Source organism: Culex quinquefasciatus, chromosome 1 (assembly GCF_015732765.1).
Source record: "Culex quinquefasciatus strain JHB chromosome 1, VPISU_Cqui_1.0_pri_paternal, whole genome shotgun sequence".
In the NCBI taxonomy this organism is placed as follows: Eukaryota; Metazoa; Arthropoda; class Insecta; order Diptera; family Culicidae; genus Culex; species Culex quinquefasciatus.
In genome coordinates, this window is record NC_051861.1 from 128975171 (window position 1) to 128999953 (window position 24783).

General features: G+C 44.3%; 2 protein-coding genes across 5 annotated transcripts; one reads left to right on the forward strand and one right to left on the reverse strand.

Annotated features, from left to right (window-relative positions):
- Positions 1–8: 8 nt before the first annotated feature.
- Positions 9–1900, forward strand: LOC6047024 (probable ATP-dependent RNA helicase DDX52). Its single transcript, XM_001864101.2, has 2 exons — positions 9–181; positions 242–1900. Exons 1-2 carry the CDS (start codon positions 101–103, stop codon positions 1877–1879), a joined length of 1719 nt encoding a protein of 572 aa, XP_001864136.2. The 5' UTR covers positions 9–100; the 3' UTR covers positions 1880–1900.
- Positions 1890–24445, reverse strand: LOC6047027 (protein halfway). Of its 4 annotated transcripts, none has more exons than XM_038249424.1 (5): positions 24278–24445; positions 23775–24033; positions 23632–23705; positions 22030–23136; positions 1890–2584 (listed from the first exon to the last, which is right to left on the reverse strand). In XM_038249424.1, exons 3-5 carry the CDS (start codon positions 23641–23643, stop codon positions 2036–2038), a joined length of 1668 nt encoding a protein of 555 aa, XP_038105352.1. In that variant the 5' UTR covers positions 23644–23705; positions 23775–24033; positions 24278–24445; the 3' UTR covers positions 1890–2035. The 4 variants fall into 4 exon arrangements, with proteins under 4 accessions (XP_038105352.1, XP_038105351.1, XP_038105350.1 ...); XM_038249423.1 differs by having other exon boundaries at positions 23775–24063; XM_038249422.1 differs by having other exon boundaries at positions 23632–23702; positions 23775–24445.
- Positions 24446–24783: the final 338 nt, after the last annotated feature.

The window sequence follows — 24783 nt, forward strand, 5'->3', positions numbered from 1 at the left end:
TTTCGATTGTGACAGTTCTCGCGCGAAGCGCCAGTTGTAAATAAACACACGTGCGCGCGCGGTATCAGAGATTGATTTCCGTCGATTCCACAGACCTTCGATGGACACGAGCGACCTGTTCCGCAAGCTCACCTGCGGGGTCAAGTTCTCCGCCAAGAATAACGCGTTTTTGAAGCGAACGGTAACTTTTTCCGGTTTTATCGCCTAAAAAACTGAAATAATTTCCAAACGATTCTTTCAGCACAATGCCGACAAGCGGGAACCGCCGGCCAAACCCGCGGCGGATGTCAAGCTGGAAATCAAGCACGAGGACGATGACTCGGAGAACGAAGCCGCCCCGATCTTCCCGCACAGTCCGCTGCTGTTGAGCGAGGAGGAAATCAAGGACGAAATCAAGTCGGAGGAGGAGGACGACGGCGATGGCGACCAGAACCAGCAGAAGCGCCTTCGGCTGATGTCCCCGGAGAAGCGCAAACGGTACGAGGCGTTTCGGGTGAAGCAGCTGCGCAACGTGCAGCAGATCAAGGTCAAGAAGGGAGCGATCGCGGTGCCGGATCCGGTCGAGGGCTTCCAGCAGTTGGCGGGCGAACCGTACAACGTTTCGAACCAGCTGATAAAAAATGTTAGCGAGTGCGGGTACCGGGCGCCGACGCCGGTTCAGATGCAGGCCATTCCGGTGCTGCTGGAGGGACATCCGCTGCACGCGTGTGCACCGACCGGGTCGGGCAAGACGGCGGCGTTCCTGATTCCGATCATTCACCACTTGAAGAAACCGATGAAGTGCGGCTTTCGGGCGTTGATCGTGTGCCCCACGAGGGAACTGGCCAAACAGACTCAGCGCGAAGCGCTGCGACTGTGCGAGGAGATTAATTTGAGGACGCACGTGATCACGAAGGTTGATGAGAACACCACCGATTACGGGCTGGAGAGTCGAAAGCACTACGATATTCTGGTCACGACGCCGAATCGCGTCTGCTTCCTGGCCGGCCACAACCCCCCACTAATCGATTTGAGCAACATCCAGTTCGTGGTCGTGGACGAGGCCGACAAGCTGTTTGAGGAGTCTCGGAACAGCTTTCGCGAGCAGCTGGACACGATTATGACCGCTTGTACGAACCCGTGCAAGGTGGTGGCGTTCTTCAGCGCAACCGTCACGAAGGAAGTGTCCGCGTGGGCCCGGGATCACATGCCGACCCGGGTGCGGTTCTCCGTGGGCGCCGTCAACACGGCCACCGACATGGTCGACCAGGAGTTGCTGTTTGTGGGGAACGAGAGTGGCAAGCTGTTGGCATTCCGTGAGGCCGTCCACAAGGGTCTGACTCCGCCGGTGTTGGTCTTCGTCCAGAGCAAGGACCGTGCCCAGCAGCTGTTCACCGAGCTGCTCTACGACGGTCTGAACGTGGACGTGATCCACGCCGATCGGAGCCAGCGCGAACGGGACAACGTGGTGCGGTCGTTCCGCGAGGGCAAAATCTGGATCCTCATCTGTACGGAGCTGATGAGCCGCGGAATCGACTTCAAGGGCGTCAACCTGGTGGTGAACTACGACTTCCCCCCGTCCACAATCAGTTACGTGCACCGGATTGGGCGCACGGGTCGCGCCGGTCGTCGAGGCCGCGCCGTCACCTACTTCACCAAGGACGACACCACGAACCTGCGCGGAATCGCCCAGCTGATCCGCAAGTCCGGTGGAACCGTCCCCGAGTACATGCTCAAGCTCAAGCAGAGCTCCAAAAAGGACCGCAAGAAGCTGCTCCAGAAGGCACCGAAACGGGCCGCCATCCGGACGCTGCCGGCGTTTGAGATGCAGGAACGGGCGCGGAAGAAAAAACTGATTGCGCAGTCCAAGGCTAAAAAGGAAGGAAAGAGCAAAAAATAAACAATAGTCGTTCAGCTTGAAGAAGTCGTCATTTACTCTCTTCTGTAGATTCTTCGAAACTCACACCACTCAATCACAGACAATTAAGGCACATTTTCTATAATTTCTAATTGCACAAAATTTCACAACACAATTGGCACGACACGTTAGAGAGTCTCATTCGCACAAGCAATCACAGGGCAGCTTCGGCATCTTGTTCGCCGGCCACGGCAAATATCCGGCCGTCTTGAACACCCAGTAGTCGTACGAAACCTTGCAGACCAGCGCCACCAGCAGGATGATCTCGATCGCAATCACGTAGTAAATATAGTCCGTCCAGTCGTGCTGCGATTGGCACAGCTTGCTCTCCAGAATCTGCACCATCTTGACCTGGTGCGAGGACGACGAAGCGGTGCCCTCGCACAGGATCAGATCCTGGTCCGGCACCTGGGCCTTCTTACTCAGCAGCCAATTCTTAAAATTCTTCGCCGCGTTGCAGTCGCACGTCATCGAGTTGCCCTCGAGGAACAGGAACGTGCCCAGGTCCAGCTTCAGCAGGTACGTCTGGATGGTCCGCAGCTTGTTGCGGCGGATGGCGAAGAAGGTAAAGTGCGACAGGAAGCCGGTGCCCTCGAGTTCGCCCAGCGAGGTGATTTGGTTGTCGTCGGCGTACAGGCGAACCAGCGATTGGTACGACTTGCCGTTCAGCGCCTTCAGGCTGGTGATCTGTGAGGGGGGAAGTTTGGTATTAGTGAGCGGAAATTTCTACTGATTCTGAATGCCGAGAAAAAAAAAATAAATTGGTTGATTTTAGAATATTTTTTGGGTAAAAACTAAAGAAAACAAAAGCAATATTAAACAAATCCTTTTCTTAAAAATTTCAAAAAATACTTATGATTGTTATTATTTATGATTATCAAATAAGGCTGGATTTTTTTTTTCGCTAAAATTTTTGTTCTCATCAAATCTTCCATTTTTGCTGTTTTTTTGGCTTGTTATTTCGATTTTTATCATTTTTTATTACCCCGGCCGAGAGACAAAAACTTTGAAAAATGTTTGCATTGGCCTAATTTGAATTTAAAGAAGATGGAGTTGATCGAAGATTGGCTCCCACGAGTGCTGTTTAAAAAATAGTTGTATTTTTTATCAAATAGAATAATTCTAGGCTTTAAACATGAAAAAATAAATTAATAAAACAATATGCTTGACAAGAAAAAAGCTCAAGATGGTATGTCAGAGACATAACCGAAAGACATAGGACCAAACAATTTGAATGTGTTTTTGGATTGCTAGTGAAATCTGAAATAAGATTGGCAAAATTGTCATAAATGTTCTCCCAAGGTGAACCTTCTTTGAGGGCACCGGCAACTCCAGGTTGTGGCCACTACGGTCGAAATGTCAATTTTCATGTTCAGTATAAAAAACCATGAATTTTGATACCCATATTGCCACAACTCGTATGTTTCTGTAAATGTCCCCCCAGGCCCCGGGGGAACCTTCTTTGAGGGCACCGGCCACTCCAGGTTGTGGCCACTACTGTCAAAATGGCCATTATTATGTTCAGTATAAAAACCATGAATTTTGATACCCATATTGCCACAACTCGTATGTTTCTGTAAATGTCCCCCAGGCCCCGGGAACCTTCTTTGAGGGCACCGGCCACTCCAGGTTGTGGCCACTACTGTCAAAATGGCCATTATTATGTTCAGTATAAAAACCATGAATTTTGATACCCATATTGCCACAACTCGTATGTTTCTGTAAATGTCCCCCAGGCCCCGGGGAACCTTCTTTGAGGGCACCGGCCACTCCAGGTTGTGGCCACTACTGTCGAAATGGCCATTATTATGTTCAGTATAAAAACCATGAATTTTGATACCCATATTGCCACAACTCGTATGTTTCTGTAAATGTCCCCCAGGCCCCGGGGAACCTTCTTTGAGGGCACCGGCCACTCCAGGTTGTGGCCACTACTGTCGAAATGGCCATTATTATGTTCAGTATAAAAACCATGAATTTTGATATCCATATTGCCACAACTCGTATGTTTCTATAAATGTCCCCCAGGCCCCGGGGAACCTTCTTTAAGGGCACCGGCCACTCCAGGTTGTGGCCACTACTGTCGAAATGGCCATTATTATGTTCAGTATAAAAACCATGAATTTTGATACCCATATTGCCACAACTCGTATGTTTCTGTAAATGTCCCCCAGGCCCCGGGGAACCTTCTTTGAGGGCACCGGCCACTCCAGGTTGTGGCCACTACTGTCAAAATGGCCATTATTATGTTCAGTATAAAAACCATGAATTTTGATACCCATATTGCCACAACTCGTATGTTTCTGTAAATGTCCCCCAGGCCCCGGGGAACCTTCTTTGAGGGCACCGGCCACTCCAGGTTGTGGCCACTACTGTCAAAATGGCCATTATTATGTTCAGTATAAAAACCATGAATTTTGATACCCATATTGCCACAACTCGTATGTTTCTGTAAATGTCCCCCAGGCCCCGGGGGAACCTTCTTTGAGGGCACCGGCCACTCCAGGTTGTGGCCACTACTGTCGAAATGGCCATTATTATGTTCAGTATAAAAAACCATGAATTTTGATACCCATATTGCCACAACTCGTATGTTTCTATAAATGTCCCCCCAGGCCCCGGGGGAACCTTCTTTAAGGGCACCGGCCACTCCAGGTTGTGGCCACTACTGTCGAAATGGCCATTATTATGTTCAGTATAAAAAACCATGAATTTTGATACCCATATTGCCACAACTCGTATGTTTCTGTAAATGTCCCCCCAGGCCCCGGGGGAACCTTCTTTGAGGGCACCGGCCACTCCAGGTTGTGGCCACTACTGTCGAAATGGCCATTATTATGTTCAGTATAAAAAACCATGAATTTTGATATCCATATTGCCACAACTCGTATGTTTCTATAAATGTCCCCCCAGGCCCCGGGGGAACCTTCTTTAAGGGCACCGGCCACTCCAGGTTGTGGCCACTACTGTCGAAATGGCCATTATTATGTTCAGTATAAAAAACCATGAATTTTGATATCCATATTGCCACAACTCGTATGTTTCTATAAATGTCCCCCCAGGCCCCGGGGGAACCTTCTTTAAGGGCACCGGCCACTCCAGGTTGTGGCCACTACTGTCGAAATGGCCATTATTATGTTCAGTATAAAAAACCATGAATTTTGATACCCATATTGCCACAACTCGTATGTTTCTGTAAATGTCCCCCCAGGCCCCGGGGGAACCTTCTTTGAGGGCACCGGCCACTCCAGGTTGTGGCCACTACTGTCAAAATGGCCATTATTATGTTCAGTATAAAAAACCATGAATTTTGATACCCATATTGCCACAACTCGTATGTTTCTGTAAATGTCCCCCAGGCCCCGGGAACCTTCTTTGAGGGCACCGGCCACTCCAGGTTGTGGCCACTACTGTCAAAATGGCCATTATTATGTTCAGTATAAAAACCATGAATTTTGATACCCATATTGCCACAACTCGTATGTTTCTGTAAATGTCCCCCAGGCCCCGGGGAACCTTCTTTGAGGGCACCGGCCACTCCAGGTTGTGGCCACTACTGTCGAAATGGCCATTATTATGTTCAGTATAAAAACCATGAATTTTGATACCCATATTGCCACAACTCGTATGTTTCTGTAAATGTCCCCCAGGCCCCGGGGAACCTTCTTTGAGGGCACCGGCCACTCCAGGTTGTGGCCACTACTGTCGAAATGGCCATTATTATGTTCAGTATAAAAACCATGAATTTTGATACCCATATTGCCACAACTCGTATGTTTCTGTAAATGTCCCCCAGGCCCCGGGGAACCTTCTTTGAGGGCACCGGCCACTCCAGGTTGTGGCCACTACTGTCAAAATGGCCATTATTATGTTCAGTATAAAAACCATGAATTTTGATACCCATATTGCCACAACTCGTATGTTTCTGTAAATGTCCCCCAGGCCCCGGGGAACCTTCTTTGAGGGCACCGGCCACTCCAGGTTGTGGCCACTACTGTCAAAATGGCCATTATTATGTTCAGTATAAAAACCATGAATTTTGATACCCATATTGCCACAACTCGTATGTTTCTGTAAATGTCCCCCAGGCCCCGGGGAACCTTCTTTGAGGGCACCGGCCACTCCAGGTTGTGGCCACTACTGTCAAAATGGCCATTATTATGTTCAGTATAAAAACCATGAATTTTGATACCCATATTGCCACAACTCGTATGTTTCTGTAAATGTCCCCCAGGCCCCGGGGAACCTTCTTTGAGGGCACCGGCCACTCCAGGTTGTGGCCACTACTGTCGAAATGGCCATTATTATGTTCAGTATAAAAACCATGAATTTTGATACCCATATTGCCACAACTCGTATGTTTCTGTAAATGTCCCCCAGGCCCCGGGGAACCTTCTTTGAGGGCACCGGCCACTCCAGGTTGTGGCCACTACTGTCAAAATGGCCATTATTATGTTCAGTATAAAACCATGAATTTTGATACCCATATTGCCACAACTCGTATGTTTCTGTAAATGTCCCCCAGGCCCCGGGGAACCTTCTTTGAGGGCACCGGCCACTCCAGGTTGTGGCCACTACTGTCGAAATGGCCATTATTATGTTCAGTATAAAAACCATGAATTTTGATACCCATATTGCCACAACTCGTATGTTTCTGTAAATGTCCCCCAGGCCCCGGGGAACCTTCTTTGAGGGCACCGGCCACTCCAGGTTGTGGCCACTACTGTCGAAATGGCCATTATTATGTTCAGTATAAAAACCATGAATTTTGATACCCATATTGCCACAACTCGTATGTTTCTATAAATGTCCCCCAGGCCCCGGGAACCTTCTTTAAGGGCACCGGCCACTCCAGGTTGTGGCCACTACTGTCGAAATGGCCATTATTATGTTCAGTATAAAAACCATGAATTTTGATACCCATATTGCCACAACTCGTATGTTTCTGTAAATGTCCCCCAGGCCCCGGGGAACCTTCTTTGAGGGCACCGGCCACTCCAGGTTGTGGCCACTACTGTCGAAATGGCCATTATTATGTTCAGTATAAAAACCATGAATTTTGATACCCATATTGCCACAACTCGTATGTTTCTGTAAATGTCCCCCAGGCCCCGGGAACCTTCTTTGAGGGCACCGGCCACTCCAGGTTGTGGCCACTACTGTCGAAATGGCCATTATTATGTTCAGTATAAAAACCATGAATTTTGATATCCATATTGCCACAACTCGTATGTTTCTATAAATGTCCCCCCAGGCCCCGGGGAACCTTCTTTAAGGGCACCGGCCACTCCAGGTTGTGGCCACTACTGTCGAAATGGCCATTATTATGTTCAGTATAAAAACCATGAATTTTGATACCCATATTGCCACAACTCGTATGTTTCTGTAAATGTCCCCCAGGCCCCGGGGAACCTTCTTTGAGGGCACCGGCCACTCCAGGTTGTGGCCACTACTGTCAAAATGGCCATTATTATGTTCAGTATAAAAACCATGAATTTTGATACCCATATTGCCACAACTCGTATGTTTCTGTAAATGTCCCCCAGGCCCCGGGGAACCTTCTTTGAGGGCACCGGCCACTCCAGGTTGTGGCCACTACTGTCAAAATGGCCATTATTATGTTCAGTATAAAAACCATGAATTTTGATACCCATATTGCCACAACTCGTATGTTTCTGTAAATGTCCCCCAGGCCCCGGGAACCTTCTTTGAGGGCACCGGCCACTCCAGGTTGTGGCCACTACTGTCGAAATGGCCATTATTATGTTCAGTATAAAAAACCATGAATTTTGATACCCATATTGCCACAACTCGTATGTTTCTGTAAATGTCCCCCCAGGCCCCGGGGGAACCTTCTTTGAGGGCACCGGCCACTCCAGGTTGTGGCCACTACTGTCGAAATGGCCATTATTATGTTCAGTATAAAAACCATGAATTTTGATATCCATATTGCCACAACTCGTATGTTTCTATAAATGTCCCCCCAGGCCCCGGGGGAACCTTCTTTAAGGGCACCGGCCACTCCAGGTTGTGGCCACTACTGTCGAAATGGCCATTATTATGTTCAGTATAAAAAACCATGAATTTTGATACCCATATTGCCACAACTCGTATGTTTCTGTAAATGTCCCCCCAGGCCCCGGGGGAACCTTCTTTGAGGGCACCGGCCACTCCAGGTTGTGGCCACTACTGTCAAAATGGCCATTATTATGTTCAGTATCAAAAACCATGAATTTTGATACCCATATTGCCACAACTCGTATGTTTCTGTAAATGTCCCCCCAGGCCCCGGGGGAACCTTCTTTGAGGGCACCGGCCACTCCAGGTTGTGGCCACTACTGTCGAAATGGCCATTATTATGTTCAGTATAAAAAACCATGAATTTTGATATCCATATTGCCACAACTCGTATGTTTCTATAAATGTCCCCCCAGGCCCCGGGGGAACCTTCTTTGAGGGCACCGGCCACTCCAGGTTGTGGCCACTACTGTCGAAATGGCCATTATTATGTTCAGTATAAAAACCATGAATTTTGATACCCATATTGCCACAACTCGTATGTTTCTGTAAATGTCCCCCCAGGCCCCGGGGGAACCTTCTTTGAGGGCACCGGCCACTCCAGGTTGTGGCCACTACTGTCGAAATGGCCATTATTATGTTCAGTATAAAAACCATGAATTTTGATACCCATATTGCCACAACTCGTATGTTTCTGTAAATGTCCCCCAGGCCCCGGGGAACCTTCTTTAAGGGCACCGGCCACTCCAGGTTGTGGCCACTACTGTCGAAATGGCCATTATTATGTTCAGTATAAAAACCATGAATTTTGATACCCATATTGCCACAACTCGTATGTTTCTGTAAATGTCCCCCAGGCCCCGGGGAACCTTCTTTGAGGGCACCGGCCACTCCAGGTTGTGGCCACTACTGTCAAAATGGCCATTATTATGTTCAGTATAAAAACCATGAATTTTGATACCCATATTGCCACAACTCGTATGTTTCTGTAAATGTCCCCCAGGCCCCGGGGAACCTTCTTTGAGGGCACCGGCCACTCCAGGTTGTGGCCACTACTGTCGAAATGGCCATTATTATGTTCAGTATAAAAACCATGAATTTTGATATCCATATTGCCACAACTCGTATGTTTCTGTAAATGTCCCCCAGGCCCCGGGGAACCTTCTTTGAGGGCACCGGCCACTCCAGGTTGTGGCCACTACTGTCGAAATGGCCATTATTATGTTCAGTATAAAAACCATGAATTTTGATACCCATATTGCCACAACTCGTATGTTTCTGTAAATGTCCCCCAGGCCCCGGGGAACCTTCTTTGAGGGCACCGGCCACTCCAGGTTGTGGCCACTACTGTCAAAATGGCCATTATTATGTTCAGTATAAAAACCATGAATTTTGATACCCATATTGCCACAACTCGTATGTTTCTGTAAATGTCCCCCAGGCCCCGGGAACCTTCTTTGAGGGCACCGGCCACTCCAGGTTGTGGCCACTACTGTCGAAATGGCCATTATTATGTTCAGTATAAAAACCATGAATTTTGATATCCATATTGCCACAACTCGTATGTTTCTGTAAATGTCCCCCAGGCCCCGGGGAACCTTCTTTAAGGGCACCGGCCACTCCAGGTTGTGGCCACTACTGTCGAAATGGCCATTATTATGTTCAGTATAAAAACCATGAATTTTGATACCCATATTGCCACAACTCGTATGTTTCTGTAAATGTCCCCCAGGCCCCGGGGAACCTTCTTTGAGGGCACCGGCCACTCCAGGTTGTGGCCACTACTGTCGAAATGGCCATTATTATGTTCAGTATAAAAAACCATGAATTTTGATATCCATATTGCCACAACTCGTATGTTTCTATAAATGTCCCCCCAGGCCCCGGGGGAACCTTCTTTAAGGGCACCGGCCACTCCAGGTTGTGGCCACTACTGTCGAAATGGCCATTATTATGTTCAGTATAAAAAACCATGAATTTTGATACCCATATTGCCACAACTCGTATGTTTCTGTAAATGTCCCCCAGGCCCCGGGAACCTTCTTTGAGGGCACCGGCCACTCCAGGTTGTGGCCACTACTGTCAAAATGGCCATTATTATGTTCAGTATAAAAACCATGAATTTTGATACCCATATTGCCACAACTCGTATGTTTCTGTAAATGTCCCCCCAGGCCCCGGGGGAACCTTCTTTGAGGGCACCGGCCACTCCAGGTTGTGGCCACTACTGTCGAAATGGCCATTATTATGTTCAGTATAAAAACCATGAATTTTGATATCCATATTGCCACAACTCGTATGTTTCTATAAATGTCCCCCCAGGCCCCGGGGGAACCTTCTTTAAGGGCACCGGCCACTCCAGGTTGTGGCCACTACTGTCGAAATGGCCATTATTATGTTCAGTATAAAAAACCATGAATTTTGATACCCATATTGCCACAACTCGTATGTTTCTGTAAATGTCCCCCCAGGCCCCGGGGGAACCTTCTTTGAGGACACCGGCCACTCCAGGTTGTGGCCACTACTGTCGAAATGGCCATTATTATGTTCAGTATAAAAACCATGAATTTTGATATCCATATTGCCACAACTCGTATGTTTCTATAAATGTCCCCCCAGGCCCCGGGGGAACCTTCTTTGAGGGCACCGGCCACTCCAGGTTGTGGCCACTACTGTCGAAATGGCCATTATTATGTTCAGTATAAAAACCATGAATTTTGATACCCATATTGCCACAACTCGTATGTTTCTGTAAATGTCCCCCCAGGCCCCGGGGGAACCTTCTTTGAGGGCACCGGCCACTCCAGGTTGTGGCCACTACTGTCAAAATGGCCATTATTATGTTCAGTATAAAAACCATGAATTTTGATACCCATATTGCCACAACTCGTATGTTTCTGTAAATGTCCCCCAGGCCCCGGGGAACCTTCTTTGAGGGCACCGGCCACTCCAGGTTGTGGCCACTACTGTCAAAATGGCCATTATTATGTTCAGTATAAAAACCATGAATTTTGATACCCATATTGCCACAACTCGTATGTTTCTGTAAATGTCCCCCAGGCCCCGGGGAACCTTCTTTGAGGGCACCGGCCACTCCAGGTTGTGGCCACTACTGTCAAAATGGCCATTATTATGTTCAGTATAAAAAACCATGAATTTTGATACCCATATTGCCACAACTCGTATGTTTCTGTAAATGTCCCCCCAGGCCCCGGGGGAACCTTCTTTGAGGACACCGGCCACTCCAGGTTGTGGCCACTACTGTCGAAATGGCCATTATTATGTTCAGTATAAAAACCATGAATTTTGATACCCATATTGCCACAACTCGTATGTTTCTGTAAATGTCCCCCAGGCCCCGGGGAACCTTCTTTGAGGGCACCGGCCACTCCAGGTTGTGGCCACTACTGTCAAAATGGCCATTATTATGTTCAGTATCAAAAACCATGAATTTTGATACCCATATTGCCACAACTCGTATGTTTCTGTAAATGTCCCCCCAGGCCCCGGGGGAACCTTCTTTGAGGGCACCGGCCACTCCAGGTTGTGGCCACTACTGTCAAAATGGCCATTATTATGTTCAGTATAAAAAACCATGAATTTTGATACCCATATTGCCACAACTCGTATGTTTCTGTAAATGTCCCCCCAGGCCCCGGGGGAACCTTCTTTGAGGGCACCGGCCACTCCAGGTTGTGGCCACTACTGTCAAAATGGCCATTATTATGTTCAGTATAAAAAACCATGAATTTTGATACCCATATTGCCACAACTCGTATGTTTCTGTAAATGTCCCCCCAGGCCCCGGGGGAACCTTCTTTGAGGGCACCGGCCACTCCAGGTTGTGGCCACTACTGTCAAAATGGCCATTATTATGTTCAGTATCAAAAACCATGAATTTTGATACCCATATTGCCACAACTCGTATGTTTCTGTAAATGTTCCCCAGGCCCCGGGGGAACCTTCTTTGAGGGCACCGGCCACTCCAGGTTGTGGCCACTACTGTCAAAATGGCCATTATTATGTTCAGTATAAAAACCATGAATTTTGATACCCATATTGCCACAACTCGTATGTTTCTGTAAATGTCCCCCCAGGCCCCGGGGGAACCTTCTTTGAGGACACCGGCCACTCCAGGTTGTGGCCACTACTGTCGAAATGGCCATTATTATGTTCAGTATAAAAACCATGAATTTTGATACCCATATTGCCACAACTCGTATGTTTCTGTAAATGTCCCCCCAGGCCCCGGGGAACCTTCTTTGAGGGCACCGGCCACTCCAGGTTGTGGCCACTACTGTCAAAATGGCCATTATTATGTTCAGTATAAAAACCATGAATTTTGATACCCATATTGCCACAACTCGTATGTTTCTGTAAATGTCCCCCAGGCCCCGGGAACCTTCTTTGAGGGCACCGGCCACTCCAGGTTGTGGCCACTACTGTCGAAATGGCCATTATTATGTTCAGTATAAAAACCATGAATTTTGATATCCATATTGCCACAACTCGTATGTTTCTATAAATGTCCCCCCAGGCCCCGGGGGAACCTTCTTTAAGGGCACCGGCCACTCCAGGTTGTGGCCACTACTGTCGAAATGGCCATTATTATGTTCAGTATAAAAACCATGAATTTTGATACCCATATTGCCACAACTCGTATGTTTCTGTAAATGTCCCCCAGGCCCCGGGAACCTTCTTTGAGGACACCGGCCACTCCAGGTTGTGGCCACTACTGTCGAAATGGCCATTATTATGTTCAGTATAAAAACCATGAATTTTGATACCCATATTGCCACAACTCGTATGTTTCTGTAAATGTCCCCCCAGGCCCCGGGGAACCTTCTTTGAGGGCACCGGCCACTCCAGGTTGTGGCCACTACTGTCAAAATGGCCATTATTATGTTCAGTATAAAACCATGAATTTTGATACCCATATTGCCACAACTCGTATGTTTCTGTAAATGTCCCCCCAGGCCCCGGGGGAACCTTCTTTGAGGACACCGGCCACTCCAGGTTGTGGCCACTACTGTCGAAATGGCCATTATTATGTTCAGTATAAAAACCATGAATTTTGATATCCATATTGCCACAACTCGTATGTTTCTATAAATGTCCCCCCAGGCCCCGGGGGAACCTTCTTTAAGGGCACCGGCCACTCCAGGTTGTGGCCACTACTGTCGAAATGGCCATTATTATGTTCAGTATAAAAACCATGAATTTTGATATCCATATTGCCACAACTCGTATGTTTCTATAAATGTCCCCCCAGGCCCCGGGGGAACCTTCTTTAAGGGCACCGGCCACTCCAGGTTGTGGCCACTACTGTCGAAATGGCCATTATTATGTTCAGTATAAAAAACCATGAATTTTGATACCCATATTGCCACAACTCGTATGTTTCTGTAAATGTCCCCCCAGGCCCCGGGGGAACCTTCTTTGAGGGCACCGGCCACCAGGTTGTGGCCACTACTGTCAAAATGGCCATTATTATGTTCAGTATAAAAAACCATGAATTTTGATACCCATATTGCCACAACTCGTATGTTTCTATAAATGTCCCCCCAGGCCCCGGGGGAACCTTCTTTGAGGACACCGGCCACTCCAGGTTGTGGCCACTACTGTCGAAATGGCCATTATTATGTTCAGTATAAAAACCATGAATTTTGATATCCATATTGCCACAACTCGTATGTTTCTATAAATGTCCCCCCAGGCCCCGGGGGAACCTTCTTTAAGGGCACCGGCCACTCCAGGTTGTGGCCACTACTGTCGAAATGGCCATTATTATGTTCAGTATAAAAACCATGAATTTTGATACCCATATTGCCACAACTCGTATGTTTCTGTAAATGTCCCCCCAGGCCCCGGGGGAACCTTCTTTGAGGGCACCGGCCACTCCAGGTTGTGGCCACTACTGTCAAAATGGCCATTATTATGTTCAGTATAAAAAACCATGAATTTTGATACCCATATTGCCACAACTCGTATGTTTCTATAAATGTCCCCCCAGGCCCCGGGGGAACCTTCTTTGAGGACACCGGCCACTCCTGGTTTTGGCCACCACTGTCGAGAATTGGCCATTTTTCATGAGAACCGCCGCATCATAGCGACTTCCACGCCGTCCGCTTCGCTCGAATTTCCTCCTTCTGCTGCCGGTGGTTCTTCCTTCTGGTTGCTGGTCCTCTTCTTCTATTGGCCGCTGCTGCTGCTGCTCCGCGCCGGCCCGACGTGCACAGTTCGAGTGCTCGTTCCAAAGTGACTTGTTTTTGCGAAATTTTCTGCTTAAATAGCGGCACAGCCGGAGAACGGCACAAAGGGGCGCGGTCTCGAATGCATACGCTCGCTCTGATTGGTCATCTGTCCGATTTGTACTGAAAAATTACTCATTTTGATTGCATGTTTTAAGTGCTTTAACTATGTTTAGTCAGACTATCTATGTAGTTAAACAATAGCTGAAGTCTTCCTCTTTCGATTGGTGGTCCAACCATCTGGATTGATTCACAGGGAAAAAAGATATAAGCGTTCAAAATGTCCCCTTTTTTAACGCTTAAAAGTGACGCTTTGGATCGAATTTCTGAACTGGCCCCCCAATATAGTAAGTAAAGACATAGTCCTATGTCAAAAAAATCTAACAATATCAAACACTAAAAAATCTCAAGAAACAAAAAAAATTAAACACTCGAAAAAAACTAAAATAATAGACCTCCAAAATATATATAATGAAGGAGACTACAACAAAGTTTGGCAAACTGACAAACGCAAAAAAAAAGTGCGAGTTTGTTTGCCATAGTGTAATAGCTCCTTAAGGCTGATACAAATATTAGTAAAAGTTTTTGGTCCTCGGCTCTGGTAAAGGTCAAGGCAGGGAGCCAAAAAACTATAAAATAAAAACTTAATTGCAAATTTCAAGCCCAACTTTCAAAATTTAAATGCAAAAATGTGATATATTATAGTTAGATGCTACTAACGAAAATGTACAAAATATCGATAAATTCTGGTCTTATTCCGATCTATTGTCCCAAAATTCAAAATTAGCAAAAGTCAAAAAGTGCCCTATTAAATCAAATTTTGATTGAACGTTATACACAGGGTTACCAGGTCAACATTAGACAAATCTGGCAAAGTATGTGTGTGTGTGTGTGTGCAACCAACCAAACGGGACCACGTGGTCGCTTCTTACAAATTGAGTTGTTTCCATGTATTTTTAGATCTTCATTCTATACATGGGTCATTCCATCTCAACTGTGCACGAAAAAGTGCAAATTTGAAAATTACCCTCTCCGATCCTGCTCAAATTTGGCAGAGCTGTTGATACTATCAAAACATGTAAGAATCCCGAATTTCATCCAAATCGGACCACCCCCTCCATTTTTGTACCTCCCCAAAAAATCGACTTTTTGACGATTTTTGACCAAACCTCCTAGTTTGAAACGACGATAACTCAGGAACCACAAATCTTAGAGGGTCGGTCTTAGACTCAATTTTGAAGGAAATTGGACGTAGAATCCATTTCCGTGATCAAAATTTAGATTAATTTATTTTTTCTACCTGTATTGCGCAATTGAAAACTTTAAACGGCCGTATCTCAAAACACCCCAACTTATTTTTTTTATTTGACCTCACCATCGTGTTCCCCGGCCAATTTTACATAAGAATCACTTATCGACAGAAATGAATATGTTTTGTTCCAGAGATATCGAATTTTAAAGTTTTGTGTTTTCGAGATTACCTACATTAGCTTCACTCGCCGCATTTGCTAGAAGCACACAGGCGGGCTGATCAACAACTGCTACCTGGTGTTCTGGGAGATAGTTAATTTAATTTATCTTTTTATAATTTTAGGCAAATATTTATTCAAATGGCTAATAGGGGAAATTCTCGTATGTTTGGCAGGTTAAGTCAAAAAGCCGTAATTGCCAATGGTAAACAAAGCCTATTTTGCATCGGTATCCGACCTACTTACGAAAAAACAAATTTCAAAAATGCTTAAGATTGTTCATCAACTCGTCTCAAGTGCCCCAAACTGAAAAAATGAAATTTTGTTACAATTGGGAGAAAAACAAATATTAGTGTCGGAGGTCACGGTGGCGCTTACGGCTTTTTGAAAACTCACCCAAGATTTTCACTATTTAAACAACAAATTTTGCAAAACTTTTGATAGAAACTTGCTTGTTCACTTCTTTCTTATTGAGCTATTTATCACTCGATTTCAGTTGAAAACGCTTTTAATCAGCTGTAATTGAATGCCAAAGCGCTGATATGGCAACATTACAAGAACGCTGGAATTAGATGCTGTTCCCTACCTTGATCAATCTATTTTTGTGAAAATATATTTATTGGGTTATTTTGAATGCACCGTTTATTTTCGTGTTGCTAACCGTTTTAGAGAACCTCCGAGGTCATGACTAGGGCCTTTATCATGGGCGGTAGCAAATAGTACCATTCAGCAAAACCCCAAAACCTGCTTTATTATTATTATTATTATAGTTTATTATTGACACTTTACCATAATTTGGCAAATCTCATTTATGGGTTAAAAGATTGATCATGTGGGGATGTGAGCCGTTCCGCCTTCGATAGCTCTCTGGTCCGTCGAGCTGTTCCCCGTGCTGGTCCTTCTCACCTGGTGAAGTTGTGGTGACCGCTGGGCGGCTTCTTGCCCCAAGTTGGCACAATATCAAACACGACCACTCCTTACATTAAATCCAAACATTTATTCTCTAAGTTACATATTTATTCTTACAGTTAACACAAAATGGTCAATAAAATATAAAATTGAGTAGGGGTTTCCCGTGACCCGTTCACCACCGCAGCAAGTGGGCAATAGAGCGAGTCTTGCCGATCGCTCTTAGCTGCTCCCGACGATCCCGCGCGCATGATGAGGTCGTAGTAGTACGGTGGGATCGCTGCGATGTTCTCCGTCGACAGGTCTGGAACCCATCGACAGCGATCCCTCCGATAGTCCGGATCCTCGTACTCGAACAGATCATATTAAATCAATTTTTATATTGTGAGCCAGCTCCATTTGATTAAAAGATGATTTTGGTCAAGGTACATTTTATTTAAAAAATCCTTTATACGTGAGGACAGCAGCCGTATTGTGTTCCAAGAATCCAAGAATGACAGAAGAAAAAAAACACTGTTGTTCGGACGATGTCGAAATCATCGCAACAAAATTTGGGGAATTAGCCGCTTTGCAGCAGATCAAACTTTGTGATTTTCTTACATTTTTCAGTTTTATACTTTACAGAAATCCTTTTCCTACTTCTTGTGATCGTCCTTCACTAGAGTACAACAAATCAACAAATTTTATTCATTTTAATTCATATTTTTAACTCAATAATGTATCGTGCACTTATTGTTCAGTGTTACTAACAAGATTAATTGCATTTTGCATCGGAATCCAATTCTGCCCTTTACTGTGTGTCGTTATTGCTCTGTCCTGTGGGTTAGCACAGAAATTCACTTCATTCATTGTTTTTAACAGATAAACATTCGCGATTAAACTCCAGTTTCCTACAGTGTTATACAGTTAATTTTTGCCCAATTTGATAAAGATTATTTATGATGAAATATTATTTCAATAAATGACCAGGTAGCAGTTATTGATCAGCCCGCCTGTGTGCTTCTAGCAGATGCGGCGAATGAAGCTAATGTAGGTAATCTCGAAAACACAAAACTTTAAAATTCGATATCTCTGGAACAAAACATATTCATTTCTGTCGATAAGTGATTCTTATGTAAAATTGGCCGGGGAACACGATGGTGAGGTCAAATAAAAAAAATAAGTTGGGGTGTTTTGAGATACGGCCGTTTAAAGTTTTCAATTGCGCAATGCAGGTAGAAAAAATAAATTAATCTAAATTTTGATCACGGAAATGGATTCTACGTCCAATTTCCTTCAAAATTGAGTCTAAGACCAACCCTCTAAGATTTGTGGTTCCTGAGTTATCGTCGTTTCAAACTAGGAGGTTTGGTCAAAAATCGTCAAAAAGTCGATTTTTTGGGGAGGTACAAAAATGGAGGGGGTGGTCCGATTTGGATGAAATTCGGGATTCTTGCATGTTTTGATAGTATCAACAACCCTGCCAAATTTGAGCAGGATCGGAGAGGGTAATTTTCAAATGCTGTTCCGCTTCAGATGGAATGACCCACATACAAATAACTCGCATAGGCATTTGGAAGGTGTTAGCTCTGCCGAGCTTTGGTGACCCATTTCTACGCTGGCTAGCCGAGCGCGAGGTCCCTCAGCTTTTATCGACAAGCCCCGCCCTGAAGAACTTTTGCACCAATCGGGTTCAAACGTTATTTAGAACTTCCGAACCCTTGTCAAATGGACAAGGACCCAGCGCGTATATAGTTTGATAGTAACAGTATTCCTAATTCCAAGCGTCGTTCACCAAGCCGTGATGGCCTTGTGGTTAGCATTTTTGCTTACCAATCCAAAGGACGGGGGTTCGAACCCCGACTCGGGCGACTTTGATTTTTCGTTCATGTTCAGTGTTTCAAGATTAATATTTCCTATACTTTCTCGTTGGGAGCAGATGGGAATCGAACCCAGGACCATTCGCTTAGAAAGCGAACACCGTAACCAGTCAGCCACGGCCGCTCCTTTAGAAAAATCTGGCAAAGTATCGTCCAAAAATCTAGAAGACGAAAATCTAACCATTCTCAATGGTGAAGGAGAGGGAGGATATGAATTCAGGTGGTTGAATTGATTTTATGACCTCAAATGTTCAAATCTGGAGTTTTTTTTGAAAAGGTCCAATAATACAAATTTCCAGTTTTTGTTTTTTGGGTGTTTTTGAAACCGCCTTGAGTCAGGGGTATTGAAAAACACCCAAAAAGCAAAAACTGAAAATTTGGTTTATTGGTCCTTTTCAAAAAAAAACTCCAGAAATGTTTCATTAACATTCCCTTTAAGAAAAACTCATTCTATTTTTTTATTTTCAATTAAATTCGCCATTTTAATCAAAAAGTTGTTCAAAATGTGCATGAAGTGAAAAATTTGACAAAATCTGTCAAAATTTGTCACTCAGAACTTGAAAAATCTGGCATTCCCAGATTTACCTTTCAACTCTGGTGATACACTCAAACCCCGATGGTTTGATACCAATATTGGTTAACTGTTGTTAAACGGACGGGGTCACTTTTAGTTTGACACCCCTTTTACACGGAGTTTACACACACTGCCAAACGTATGTTTTTTTTATAGTGTGCGTAAGCACCGTGTAAAAAGTGACAGTTCGTCACTTTTTAGTTTGACATTATACAAACTAAAAATTGTCAAACATAAAAGTAACCAAACACCGGTAGTGAGTGTAGTTTAAATAGTACAAGTTTTTAAAATGAGATATTTAGATTTAAAGCAATAATTAATTGGTTCGCCCCTTGTAAGAATTGTTGCAAAAAATTTAGAATAAAATTTATAATGGCCTGAGTTAAAGATAAAAAAAATAAAAAAGTAAATATTTTTTTTTTTCAAATCATATAAATAAATAAATAATAAACGCCTAGTAAAAACCATTTTAATCGCAATAAAAAAGATAAATTGACAGGACAATATTTTACGATTGGTCAACTATGATCCCTTTGTGTCAACCTAATTTACAAAATTGATTTTAAAATCCATTTTAAACCCCTAGTAGTTGCAGGGTTGTTAAGGGAGAGTCGAAAAAAAATCCGCGCCGAACTAAAATCCGAAACCGCGCGAAATCCACGCAATATAAAAAAAAATATCGCGACCGACATTTAAGTAATTTTATTTTTTAATGAAGAAAAACTAATTCAGAAAGTATTTGATAAAAAAACTCGTTTTATGTTTAAAGGCTCCAAAACAATGAAAGCAATAAACCAAATTAAAAAAAAATCCCCAAGAGACGGTCAAGGCAAGGGTCATGAAAAAAAAATCTTCAAAAATAGAAAATACAATATTTAAAAACCTAAAAATTTAACTTTAAACATGATAAAATTTTAAATTTCGAAAGTCTAAACATTCAAAATCTAGGAATTTCTATACAGTTAATTATCCAAAATCCTCGTTAAAATTTCACTCCGAAAAACGAAACTATTGGCACTACGCCCCCCGGGGCATGGCCTTGCTCTAACGTGGGATTTCTGCTCCAGCGCCTCTGACGAGACAGGAGAAACCGGGACCGACGTTTTACTTCACCATCCGATAGAAGCTCAGTGGATAAGGCGGGAATCGAACCCGCGTCTCATAGCATCATCGGGATCGGCAGCCGAAGCCGCTACCCCTGCGCCACGAGACCCAAAGAAATTCCGAAAGAAATTTAATTTCCGATATTTAAAATAATGTCTTCTCATAATTTCAAAATCTCTTACATAAAATAGGACTTCAAAAATTGTGGAATTCAAGAATTTAAGAACTAAGAATTTAAAAATAAAAACATTTAAGAATTTACGAATTTAGGATTTTAGAATTTAGGAATTTATAAGCTTAAGAATACTAAAATTATTTTAGATTTGATATTTTTTAATTTTGTTTTTTTCAAATCTTCAGATTTTCGATTACCCAAATTTTTGGTATTTTGAATTTCAGATTGCTAAAATTTAGAATTTCGAAATTTCAGATTTTTTAAATTACGATTTAAGAAATTTCGAAAAAAATAATATGTATTTTGATTTTTTTTTGTTATTATAAAAACTATAAAACAATATTTTTTTTTCGAATTTTTGAATTTCTGAAGCTTTGAATTTGGAATGTTCTGATCTTTTTATTTTCGCCAAGAATGTTTAAATTTAGAAAAAAATATTTCTACCGATTAAATTCGCAATTCGCAATTTTCAGTGTAAGAACGGGCCTTGACCGATCTTATGCACCAGGTTCCCGACGGACACGCACTGCCCTTACACCTACATCTCACCCTTGCTCTAAGTCAGTACGAGCAACACGCTAGAACACGCATTTTAACTCGGCCGGGGGTGGTACATTACGTAGGGTTTGATGTAAGTATAAGCGCCTAACCATTTAAAGTGTGCCTAACAACTTTCATTAAAGCAAAAACTGTTTTATTTAGTTTGAATTCAAAAACTTATTGTTATTTACTGTGTATTGTTTTCTCCTGAAATCTTCCCTATTGTTGAGTCTGTTTATCTGTTGTTTTTTCTTTTGTCGCGGTGTTTTGTTACAATTTTTGGTCCTAAGCATTTTATAAAAGTATTTCAAAAGTACAATAGTAATATTTGTGTTAATTCTTTGATCATTCCAAAAATTGAGTAAGGGCTCGAACCCACGCTCGAACCTCATTTGTTTGAAGAAAAGGGTAAAGATTGAAAACAATGGACAGTGAAAGAAATATACTATTTGAAGAATCAATAGTAAAAGAAAGATAGAAATTTATGAAGTATATAAAGAAATTAACAATAGTTAGTAAATAGAGACAACAAACAAGTTTAGATTGTATAAGGGCAATTTATAGGGCAGATGAAATATTATTCAAATAGATAATTAAAGATAAACAAAATTGACATCGCTGCCAAATAAAGGGAAAACAGACAGTTGAGAAATAAGAGAATCAAGAAAATAAAATCGAAAACAAATGGACGATAATAAACAGAAGGCGTGTTAGAGAATCAGTGAAACAAAATAAACAGAATATATATGGTAGATAGAGAACCTGAAGCCTCTTAGAGAACGGACATCTCAAACCAAAAGCACCAATCGAAGCACGAGAACTGTCAAACGGAGGCACCCGAGGCACCAATCGAGCAAAAGACAAAGGATTTTGCTCGATAGGCACCTCCGCTTGACAGCTCACGCGCCTCGACCGGCACCTCAGGCCTGAGATATCCGTTCTCTAACAAACTCCAGGCTCTCTAATGGTAGATAAAAACGGAAAGAAGAGAAACCCCGTTGTGCGATGTTTCAGGTACATCCACAGCAGTTGACTCAACATACTGCGAATCAAAACAATACCGTCTACAATCACAAATTACTTCCCTTTCCCTGGAATTTATAATGTTTAAAATGTTTGATGTTTTAATTTTGTAAATTTTTCATTCTTTAATTTTGAAATATGTATTTTTTTTAATTTTTGGAATTTAAAATCAAATTCTTGATGAAATCGGCACCCACGAAAGTTACTCACATTATTGTTCGACACATCTAGCGTGACCGTGTCCGGCGGCAGCGTCTCGGGAAAGTCGGTAAAGTTGAGCCCCGAGCAGTTAACCTTTGCGGTGATGGTTTTCTTCTCCGTGTTGTTCAGATCAAAGTTCAGCCGCTCCAGCTCGCACCGGCACAGCCGCGGACAGTTTTGCTGCAGCTGGTCGGCCGCTTGGAGCTGCTGCAGCCGGATCACCACCTCGGACTCGAACCAGTTGAAGGTGCGACTCGTTAGGCAGAACGTTTCCTGCTCTTGGACGAAGGTGATGTTGTGCTTGACGGCCTCGAGGAGGTGTTTGCAGAGCATCGGTTTGTTCTCGCGGACGTCCAGCCAGCGGAAGGGGGTGAGGGTGGAGTACTGGATGGGGATCGAGGACAGGTTGTTGTGGGAGATGTCCAGCATGGTGAGGTTGCGAAGTTCTTTGAAGGCTCGGTCTTGGATTTCGCTGATGTTGTTGTTGGAGATGTTGAGGCAGAGGGGTGAGGAGTAGCGGGCCAAGCTGCTGCTGATCTTGTGAATCGATCCGTCGGTGATTGAGAGCGAGAGGAGCGTTTTGATGTAGCGATTGGAGACGTTCAGGACGAGTTCACGCACGGTGAGGTTGCGCATGTGGATGTACTTCCAGGAACCGTCCGCGCAGCTGATGGCTTTGTTGATGTCGGTAGCGTTGCAGCAGTACAGGGCGTCCGGGATGGTCGGATCTGGTGCGCACTCGCAATCGCCGGTGTGCGTTCGGCACAGGTCCGGATCGGCGTTGTAACAGCCAAATTGGTTGGTGGGTGGGACCAGGGTGGTCGTGGTCGTTGGAAGGGTTGTGGTGGATGTGGTCGAGGTTGTCGTAGTCGATTCCGTGGTTGTTGTGGTGGTCGTCGACGTCGTACTGGTACTGCTACCAACTTCTTCCTCGAGCTTGTCCTCGCTTTCTGGGACGACCTCAGGAACCTGTGCCAGGGGGGTGGCTGGTGTCGTAACGGTTCCTTCGGTTGAGGTCAGTGAATTTGACACCACGGGGTGGTCGGCCACGTTTGCGGTGACACCTGTCGCCACCGCCAGAAGCAGACCGATCCGGATCATCACGGCGGAGACCATCTGTTTGAGGAGAGAAAGACGCACAACAAAAGAAGTCATCGCAATAAATTTACATCAATTTGCAGGGTGGTCGTGAGAAGCGAGCGAGCGCGCGCGAGTATCGAAACCGTAGCAATTTCTCCATCAGTGACGGCGCGGCGACCGGCTATCCCTTGTTTGCATAACAATTTAGCGCGCTAATTTGAGTTTCGTGTTATTTTTATCCCCTTAATGGGGGTCAGAGCGTGGTCACCGGCTCTGCTATGGATATTGCAAGAGACACCTGTTGAGCTGTTTTCGTGCTCTTCTTAAAATTTAAAGCTTCATTCAGATTAAAGAAGTTGATAGTGTACTAGCGTGTAGCGACACTCGAGCACATAATTCCAAATCGTGAATCTCTTCTATCAGTTGTTGGTATTCTCAAAGTAATTTGCAAAGACTAAACAACGCTAATCGCCGCAATCTAAAACAAGAGATAGTCGTCGGTGTCCCCAGGGCAAAGTAAACAAGCCTTACCTTGAGATTCATACGCGGTATCTTCAAGTCCAAGTCCGGAACCAAGCTTAGACGACCATCATCTCAGGTTGCTGCTGCAAGTAATGAAGTCATCTGATATGCGATCAAGTTAGCCTGCGCGTGAAATTCGAGATTGATCTTACCCGGAACCAGGACCGTACACACAGGAAGGGGAGGTGACAAATTCCGCGTTTATTCTTAGCGCTCAGAATAGTATTGCGGCGTCACACATTTGCGAAGCAAACTTTTTATTTCTTCCCGTTATCAGCAACGTAAGCAAATATTGTTTATTTGACAAACAAATAGCGTTCGGAGGGGGTCGTAAACTCCCGCAAATTCTACCAATTTAGGGTTTCGTTTTGTTTTGAATGGCAAAGAGAAAAGTTTGTTTTGAAAATCGTACTGCAAGAAATAACTTCGATGAACGTGCGCCTATTAATACACACTTAAGTCACTTTGACACGATGAACTCGTGGGGTGGTTAATCCACTGCTCACAAATTCATTCAAAGCCGAGTGTCTTGACAACATTCACACGTTCGCTTGAATGGAAACAAGTGAACCTACACAGCTTTGCTTTGCTTTCAGTAAATCTAAGTCACTTTGCTTGAAGCTTTCCAAACTATTCTTCAAATTTCAACAATTACCACGAGATATCAAAACCAACAACGACAAATCATCAGCTCGCACGAGTACCAAAAATTTGGTCCCCGTTTGGTCACGACGATTTCTTCGCGTTCCTTCGACGACGACGTTCCGATTAATACTGCACGGAACCAGCAGAGCAGGTTCTGCTGATAGTGGGAGCAACATGCGCACACATAGACACATGCATGCCTTCTATACACACTTGTTGGTTCAAGCTGGGGCGAGAATGCAGCGTGAAGCGCGCGTTTGATAAGATGTTGTGGTACAGAGAAGGACTGATTTTGTTGACCTTTGGCGTGGGACTACGTTTTAGTCGAAGGAACAGTGTTCAGAATGGAATGTGATATTTCAAACGCTTATTTCTTTGTTGAGACAAACCGAAATTACAAGAAAAATAAGCAATAATTCTTCGTTCGTGTTTTGAGAGTGTCCTGCAATCCTAACTCTACTTCCGTGTATCCATATCTCTCTTACCTCATCACAAGGCGCTCAAACAAATCAGAAT